This window comes from Dipodomys spectabilis, unplaced genomic scaffold (genome assembly GCF_019054845.1).
Source record: "Dipodomys spectabilis isolate Male_0828 unplaced genomic scaffold, ASM1905484v1 ptg000017l, whole genome shotgun sequence".
Taxonomy (NCBI): Eukaryota; Metazoa; Chordata; class Mammalia; order Rodentia; family Heteromyidae; genus Dipodomys; species Dipodomys spectabilis.
This window is the reverse complement of record NW_024870694.1, coordinates 5,317,441-5,326,920: the sequence shown is the minus strand read 5'-3', so window position 1 is coordinate 5,326,920 and position 9,480 is coordinate 5,317,441. Positions and strand designations below refer to the sequence as shown.

Here is a 9,480-nt window from a genome sequence, read left to right as displayed (position 1 = left end):
TCGCCCCGGCGTCCCGCAGGCACGAAAGGGGGTGTTTGTCCGGGGGGAGGGGGCGTCGATCGGGAAGAGGGGACTTAGGCAGCTTCGGGGTGCACCGGGGCTCCCCAGAGCGAAGAACCGGGTGCGGGGTGGGGGGGGGGGGGCGAGGGAGGGAGGGAAGGGAGGGGAGCCCGGAGCCGCGGGGGCCGCTGCTGCAGAAGGGGGAGGAGAAGGGGGAGGAGCTGGGGGGCAGGCGGTCCGGGAAGGAGGGGTCTTAAGGGGCGGCGAGCCCAGGTCGGATTTCCTCCGAGGCTGGCGATCGGCGGGGCTCCCACCTTCTCCTAGAGCTCTCGCCGCGGCCCCCCTCGTCCCGTGCGCCCTCCGGATTCCGGGACGCCACCATGGTGAGCGCGGGGCGCGCGGCGGGCGCGGGGGGCGCGGGACGCGCGGGGGGTGCGGGGGGCCCGGGGCTCGGGGGTGTCCGGGCAGAGGGGAGCGAAGCTGGTGGGACCCGAAGAAGTTCTCCCCGGGCCGGTGCGGGGCCGGCCTTCAGTCTCGCTCCCTTCTCTTCCGCAGATGTGGAAACGCTGGCTGGCGCTCGCGCTGGTGGCGGTGGCCTGGGTGCAGGCGGAGGTAGGTGAAGGGCTGGGGAGGTCGGAGCGAGGGCCTGGGGTGGGGTGGGATGGGGGGGTGCCGGAGGGTCTGGGTCGGGGGAGAGCGGTGGGATCGGGGCCCCGCACGCGGGGCAGCGGGGCGTGCGTCCTGGGGATGCGCTCTGGGGCGGGGCGGGAAGTCTGCACACTCGGCGTGAAGTGGGGCTTTGGGGGGCTCCCGGCAGGAAGGCTACTTTAGCAAAGTTAAGTCTCAAAACCTGGAGCGGTAGTTGAGTGGGGGGGGGGGGGGGAAGGGAGGAAAGCCGCACCCGAGTTCAAAAAGGCGCCTTGATTTGTTCCCCTCACTTCCGAGGAAATCCAGTGGAGTCAGGGACTTTTCCTCTCCAAGTCTCTCCCGGGGAGGGGAGGAGCTGAGAAATTCTTTTGCAGCCAGCTTAATTCTTGCTCTCTCACACACACTATCTCTCCCCCTCCCCCCCCCCCGTTATGATTCCCTGAAGTTTATTTTCATCTTTATAACGTGCCCTAGGCTTTTCTGTTATTATCTGAGTCATATAATAGCCTGTTTCAAAAGTCTAATTTTTCTTTTAAATTTACATTGTGCAAAGCGTGACAAATCTGCAGCGCTGCCCTTTTGGAGGCTTCGTGATTACATTTAAAGCATTTCAGCCCTTTTTTTGTCTTTTTTTTTCGTTTGGTGTTTTTCTTTTTTTGGTAATGTTTTCTTTTCAACTCCAGTGACCTTCCTGAGACACTACAAACAAACCAACAAACCCATTGCTCACAAAACCCCTCCATTAACTCAAAGGTTTATGGACAGAAAATAAACAATTCTAAATTCCCTGGGCTCTGCTCTCCAGAAAAGTGAGGTCAGAAACTAAACATTTGATAATTATGGCAGGAAATGTGGAAGGAATTAAAAAAGCATGAGGGAGAAGAAATGGAATGCACATTACAAAAGAAATAGCTCTCTGGCGGGTGGTTTATGGTCCCTTCCAGAGTTTTTCCTTACATTATAGTTCAGTCCCACCCGTAGCCTCCACAACTGGACTGTGCCCCAGAATTCATAAATGGTACCAAGTCTATATGATTTAGAAAAAAAGAAGATACACTGTTCTGAATTCCCCTAACTCCCCGCATTGTTGGTTGAGTGAAATAAAAATATAGCTCATAATGATAGGATAATTCCTCTGTGTTAATAAAATTCCTTTCTTTGTATGTGTGCCCATACTGGGGCTTGAACTGGGGGCCTCATGCTCATGCTTAGCTTTTTTGCTCCAGGTTGGTGGTGCTCTTCCACTTGAGCTACACCTCCATTTCTTAAACACCCCATTTTATGATAGAGCAATTGAGTCAGAAAATTTACATAACTTATAAGATGCTTCAGCAGTTTATGATGGGGACAGGATTTGAACCCAAGTCTGATAGCTGACCCTAGGATTTTAATCACACCTCCACACAAACACCCAACCATGAATGCTTCACATTTATTAGGTATTTTGTATTAGCAGACACGTGCCGTGTGTATTACCTGCACCATTTCTTTGAAAGTTCCCCACTCTCATAAGGTCACTTTGGTTATTCCCATTTTAAAGATAAAGGGACAGACGTAAGAAAACTATATAACTTTGTCCAATGGCATACAGCTGATTAATTCTTCAGGAGAATATGAAACCATCAATCCGTATCTTTGGAGCCTACCTTAAACTCCAGCCTGCTTTTCATCTGTTTTATACATCAGAGTTGAAATTGGAGGACATAACCCTCTTCATGTCAGATGGATCCCTGGTTAAGGAGCCCTCCTCTATCCCCTGCTGTGGCCCTCAAAAACAGCTGCAGTTCAGTGATGGATGAGATGAATCCCTGGTTAGTGTTATATGGCATGCTTGAGAATTGCCAGCTAGTGTGTGAAATGACTCTCTGAACTGGAAGGAAATTTGAGGGGGAGGGGATGAGGCTGTTCACCACCAGGCTGTGTGGCCCAAAGCCTGGGATATATTCTAGGCAAGCTGCATCACATACTTGCCTTCCATTTCCCCACCCTGCAGGGTAAAGCTTAGCCCAGGTAGGAAGTTCTTCCTGCAGCAATTTGCTGCTAGAGGTGGAAGAGCATCCAGCACTTTCACAATTCCTAAGCAGAATCCACAGGGAAAGGGGCAAAGTGGAGAAGTGCTGAGACATGAAAACTAAGAAAGCTGCTGCAGAAAAAAAAAGCTATGGAATCAGGGCATGCATACACTGTGTGTGTGTGTGTGTGTGTGTGTGTGTGTGTGTGTGTGTGTGTGTGTGTGTGTTTATTTAAATTAATCTAGCCTTTGTTGCCTGGCCCTGTGGGTAACATTTGGCAACTTCTTAATGCAGGTGTTAATGACACACCTTTCATTATAAATGAAAAGGTAAATTAACTGGCTTTGTAGGAGACTTGAGATTTGGATATATTTAATGATGGTGGCAGTAGAATTGTTTTTCTTGTTAACTCTAAAGACATTCAACAAACACTCAGATATGGTTTTTAGAGTCGATTAGCATGCACAGTGCTAAAATTAGTGTAAAGATTGTTGAGCTTTTAAACAATGAAATTTAGATGATTTTATTTATTTATTTACTTATTTTTGGGTCTGGTCGTGGTGCCTGAACTCTTTGGCCTGGGTGCTGTCCTTCAGCTCTTCAGCTCAAGGCTAGTGCTGCTCTACCACTTGAGCCACAGTGCCACTTCCGGTTTTTTTCTTTTTGCTTATGTGGTGCTAAGGAATCGAACCCAGGGCCTCAGGCATGCAAGGCAAGCACTCTACCACTGAGCCACCTTCCCTGCCCCTTTAGATGATTTTAAAGTGAAGTTGCTTGGTGCTTTTTACTTCAGTGTGAACACAAAGATTCAGTATACATTTTTCAAAAATAGTGTAATCATTTTACAAATCATGTTGTTATTTGAAGAAGCCAAAGCCTGTGGAATAAAGGACCAGAATGGGAGAATTAACATGGTGGCCATCATCCTTAGAAGTGCCAAGTCCTTGTAAATCTCATTTGGTTACATTTGAGAAACTATTAACAGATCATATTAGGGAATGTATTACATTGTTTTCAGGTTTTCCAAGGCTTTGTGTCTCAAAGTTGCTTGTGTGTGTGTGTGTGTGTGTGTTTGTGTGTGTGCGTGTGTGCACGCATGGTTGTACACATGCATGAGCCCGGGCTGGTCCTAGGCTTGAACTCAGGGCTGAGCACTGACCTTGAGCTTTTTTGTTTTTTCCTCTCAAGACTAGCACTCTACCACTTGAACCCCAGCTCCACTTCCGGCTTTTTGGTGATTAATTGGAGATAAGAGTATTATGGACTTTCCTGCCCCAGTTGGCTTTGAAGCATAATCCTCAGATCTCAGCCTCCTGAATTGCTACAATTATAGGCTCAGCATTGCTTTTCAGTTGTTTCCTTCCTCCCTTTCTCCTTCCCTGCCTCATTCCTTCATTCCCTCCCTCTCTCTTCTTAGGGATCCATCCTCACTATGCATATTCATTCATCCAGCCTCCATTAGTATTCTACCCTATTACTTACTTAAGCACACACCCATGCACTCCTTAGAGTTCTGCTTGCAAGAGGATGTTGAGTGACTAGATGTCTATGTATTAGCAACCGAACATGGGACGGGCAGCAACAGAGTAGGGCTTCTACCAAACACGGATACTTGTTTCTTCCCTCCCTCTCTCCCTCACCCTCTCCTCTCATCCCTTCCCCACTGAGAGCCACTTCAGCCCCTTGAAAAACTGGTGGATGTCTGTGTTGAGAATTTAATTTTCCTTCTGGAGTCTTGGTCAGTGGAGCTCTGGTCACTTTAGCATGGCAGACTGGAGGGGATGCCATGGTTCAAATGCCTGCTTCGGGAGGACAACCTTGCCAAGTGCCCAAATGCTGATTTGCCCTTGCTGGCTGTCTCTGCTCTGATTCCCAGCATTCCCAAGGAGCAGACTTACAAATCAGATCACTCATTCTCATAAGGGACCCAGACTTGACCTATGAATTCTTGAGTATATCACCTAAGTCCTAAGGTACTAAGGTCCTAAGAGAATAGTAAGGAGAAGCAGTAACAATTCTACAGATGGAACAGTTCTTTGTGGTAAGGATGCCGTATTGGCAAATTATCCAGGCTTTGTCCCTCAGAGCCATGCTATTTACTCTATTTTACACCCTATTAACCATGTGTAGTTAACCACTAGGGTTTCATTTGCCGATTTGGGAGCTCCTTTACATTCTTAAGAATTGTTCTGAGTAGGCTCAGGTAGGTCTAGAGTGTAACTATATCCAAGGACTGCTGCTGCTGAGAGCTGCAGTTGTGTAGTAGCCACTAAAATGATCTCTTGTTTATCCTTTGGCAAATAAACTACTTACGGTGATGGTAAATCCCACTGTTAGAAATTGGGGAGTTAAAACGTAGCAAAGACCCTGCTGAAGAGCCCAAACAGATGCATAAGCACTTGGCACAGCAAAGCCACTGAGAATCTCCAGATAGTAGACACACCATAGCAAATCTTCTGGATTTGGGTGACAGAAAGCAGGAATCAGAGGAAATGTTCTAAAGAAGAAAATAAAGTCAATCAGGCAGAATATCACAAGCTTCCACAAGTACAAAAAGTAAAGGATGAGCTGCAAATACCAGTGGCCATGCAGAAGAATCGAAAGGCCATGCTTTCTTTTTCCTACTCTTCCCCAAATAACTGGAGATTCAGTAGAACATTTCTAGTGGATGTATATTTTATTAGCTTAATAATGCCAGATAGTAGCTGGACGTGGTGGTGAAGTTCCTGTAGTCTCAACTGTTTGGGGAACTGAGGTGGAAGAATCATTTGAACATATGTCTGGACAATATAATGAGACCAAGTCTCAAAATAATGCTAGATATTACAGGACTAAAAAAAAACCCTAAGTTTTAAATGAATTGATTTTGTAAACCATATGATTAATGTGTCTGAAGGTCTGATGTATACCCTTCTCCTAGGTGCTTAACTCTTGAGTCCTGTGTCTTGCAAATGCTGTTTCTCCAAAAGTGAATATCAATGACATAGGACTTCCCACCAGTCAGTTATGCAGCATTGTCTGTTGCAGATCAAGTGGCCTGCAGTCTAGTGGTAGGCCAGGTATTTTAAACTAGTGGCAGCTACAGTATGTGTTATAATGATGTGGTGAACAGATATTTTTACAGTGATCATTGTTACATTGACATAGAAACTTCTCTTGGTTTTGAAAATCCTTTTACATTAATAAAGCACACAAGTCTTTAGTGTATATGTTGATAAATTTATATCTGAATATTCCCAGATCATCACCACCCAGCCAAGACAGAGAGGAAGTTAGTGCAGAAACAAACACTATTGTCTCAGTGAAAGAAGACCTACAATGAAGACCTTGAATGATAGGACCATGGTCTTGTACATTTCATGCTTCCTTGCCCAGTGGTGATATTCTTTCATGAACTCTGCCTATTGGTGTTTGGCCTTACTAACATTTGGCAAGCTTTGAACCCATACTTTGGCAATGTGAGCTTTTAATAATTAATGAAAAGGAAAATTAACCCTTTCCATGAAACTTGCAATTAGGATATTAAGTATGTTAACTTGTAGTTAATAGTGCTTATCTTTGCCTTCTTAGGCAATAATGGCCTACAGCAAACACGACTTAATATAGTCTTTATTGATATGAATCCATTGTAGTCAACTTTTGGTCAGCTTTAGGAGCTCTTCCAAGACTGAATGGGATTCTAGGATTCTTACATTTATAGTATAGTTTACACTGAGAAACTAAGGAAAGAGAGTCAAAACATTGAAGCTGACCATTTTCCCCTGGGCATTAATACATTTGAGGAGAGTCTACAAAAGATGCTCTTTATGTTATTCCTGCCAGCTAAAAACTTAAACCTGACCAAATAACCAATAGGAGAAGGGTTGAGTACATCACAGTACAGACATATGTACCTCTCTAAGTTGAATTTCTAAAACATTGTCTGTGGGTGGTGGAATTGGGAATCATTTTATCTTTGCTTAGTCTATATTTTCTATAGTCTGTACTCTTTTCTGTGTTCCTTAAACATTTTATTTAAGACAGGGTCTTTTTTTTCTTTTTTCCTTTTTGATAAGTCCTGGGGCTTGAACTCAGGGCCTGGGTACTATCCCTGAGCTTCTTTTGCTCAAGGCTAGTGCTCTACCACTTCAGCCACAGCTCCACTTCTGGCTTTTTACTACTTAGTTGGAGATAAGAGACTCATGGGCTTTCTTGCCCCACTGGCTTTAAACTGTGATCCTCATATCTCAGCCTCCTGATTAGCTAGGGTTACGGGCGTGAATCTCTGGTGCCCACCAAGACAAGATCTTTGTATGTTGCTCAAACTAAACTCAGTCCTCCTGCTTTTGCCTTCTGACGGCCGATACTAAAGTGTGTTCCATTATGCCTGGTATTTCTCCAAACTTTTTGTGCACATGCTTTATTTTCTTATTCATCAGAAAACAACATGTTCATATTAACCTTTTCTTTAGATAAGATGGTAAATCCCTCTTGAAAACAGGAAGGGTAACAGAAATCCTCATGGTAGCAGAGCCTTGGAGGGAATATGCAAAATGTAGGACGTCCAGGGATCGTTTTGGGAGAAGTAGGAGGGCCCGAGCTTCTCTAGCTCACAACTACTTATTTGCCCTCCTTCCAGAGAAATGATCCAATTAATCGAAGGAGTATGTGGTGTAGTGAGTATGGTGGCACACACCTGGGGTCTGAGCAAGCGGATCATGAGTTTGAGACTAACCTGGGCTACGTAGCAAGAGTCTGTCTCAATAAGCTAAAGGCTGAAGATGTATCTTAGCGGTAGAGTATTTGTCTACCATGTGTAAGAGCCTTGCATTGAAAACAAAACCAAAAAAGTATTCAATAAGCTTATTAGAAACTGTATGCAATAAAAATGAGAACCTCCCAACATGGAGATGAGCAGCTTATGAAGGCAGCCTAACCGTGATATGCGTAACACCACTATTTCTCCCTTACTTAGGACAGAGACATTGCTAATCAATCATAGAATTATTTCCTAGGGAGCTAGGGAGAAGGTTGGAAAAATCTTAACAATGTTCTGTGTAGCTATTAGCAATCATTAGAAGCCGTATGTGAGATGAAAACAGTTTGCCATTCCTGCTGGAATAATCAATCCAAGTTGCCAAACACAGACAAATGTTTAGCCCAAATTAGGATAATTAGAAGGTAGAGTTCAGCATGGTGAATCTAACAAAGGCAGCCTGTGGATAATAGGTAAGACAGCTTAGGTACCAAATGACTACAAATGTCAGGGAAATTGCATTTACCAGTTTCTGGCCCACGCTTGTAGTTTCTTTTGGCTAACTCTGAACTTCTTGAAATAAGCCAATCCCTCTAATGTTGGCCATCAACAAAAATATGATAATGAGAATTTTCTTGGCTGTTCAGATGAAGTAAACAGTTGCTCTTGTTAAAACTCTTAAGAGCCGCTGCTGTCATAGATAACAACTTCAACATTAGCAGAGTCTGGAAATAACTTGCTAATAGAATGCTCTTTGGGTAGTTGGAATACAAAATAGAGCCTGTAAATTTGCATTTTCTGCTGTGGCTGAAAGAGTTCCATGTAATCTCTTCACAGACTTCTTATATCCTCATTTGGAGGCCATCACCGTTAAACTATTCCTAGGATTAAGTCCTGGATTTATGACCCCTAGTTAGTCCTTGAATAATCCCAGACACTATTTGTAACTAAGCACCACTGTTGCCATTTGATATATGGCAAAGGCTGTACCATATTGCAGGGCAAGGTGTGTGTGTGTGTGTGTGTGTGTGTGTGTGTGTGTGTGTGTGTGTGTGTGTGTGTGTGTGTGTGTGTGTGTATTATGAGATACTGGCTTGAGTTGATGTTGGAAATGTATCTCTCTACCTTTCGTTGATTTCTAGATTTAAATCCTGTGTCTGGGACAAAATGTCTTTTCCTCTGCCTATCATTTGTCTTTCAACGATAGTTAATAAAGGTGATTTATTTGTTTCTAGAAGTGCTACAGTAAGGGACTAATAATGGGCACCATCCTAGAGGCCTCTGGTTTTTGTTTGTTGGCTTTTGTTTTCAGAGTTGAGGACTGAACTCAGGACCTTGCACTTGCCAGGCAAGTGCTTTCCCACTGCGCTAAATCCTCCACTTGAGGTAACTGTTCTGAAGGCTTCCTCCACCATTGCTCGTGTGTGGCTCAAGAGGATCATTAGGCCCTCAAGAAGCCCATTCTGCAGCTTTTCCTCACCTCTAGCCACCGCGTCACACAATCCTGAAATGCAGTGGTGGGATGGGGTGGGGTAGGGGGGAGGAGAGGGCTGCGGGGAGGTTCTGCCTACTCAGGATTTCAGAGGCTCCACTTGGATGGCAGGAATGGACCATTTTCAACCAATCCACCTTGTCCTTGTGGTCAGTATGTCCAATAGGTGGCAGCTGTTTTGAGCAGAACTTGTGTCTTCTTGGATGCAGTGGTTGTCTTTCATTATCATGACACTCAAAGCTTCCCCTGAGCTCCTCCCTTCATTGTCTCCTCTTCTCATGAACGGATGTGAGCAAGACTGATTTTTTGGCTTTTGTTCTTACTTCTCTGATGCTGGGGCTTAGCATGTGCTTGGTGAGTACTCTACTACTGAGTTATAGGCAGCTCAGGTCTCTCTTTGAATGGATCCTGGTTTTTGTTGTTGTTTCTTTGTGTGTTTGTTGTTGTTTTTAGATAGAGTCCTACGAGATATACGTCTCAGTCCCCACTGGGTTCAGCTCCAGCTGCTTCTCTGACACATGTTGGAGATGATTCTTAGAGCATTTGCAGCTAATGCTCAATGACTCTGGAGATGTTTAAGCAATTCCTCTAGC

At 44.7% G+C, this 9,480-nt stretch overlaps 1 protein-coding gene across 1 annotated transcript in view; it reads left to right on the top strand.

Annotated features, from left to right (window-relative positions):
- Positions 1 to 268: 268 nt before the first annotated feature.
- The window catches only part of Fstl1 (follistatin like 1), a 50,974-nt gene continuing 41,762 nt past the window's right edge, over positions 269 to 9,480 (top strand). The window contains exons 1-2 of the mRNA XM_042668206.1: positions 269 to 383; positions 556 to 612. Of these exons, the coding sequence (XP_042524140.1) occupies positions 381 to 383; positions 556 to 612 (60 nt within the window). The 5' untranslated portion in view covers positions 269 to 380. The remainder of the gene's footprint in view (positions 384 to 555; positions 613 to 9,480) is intronic.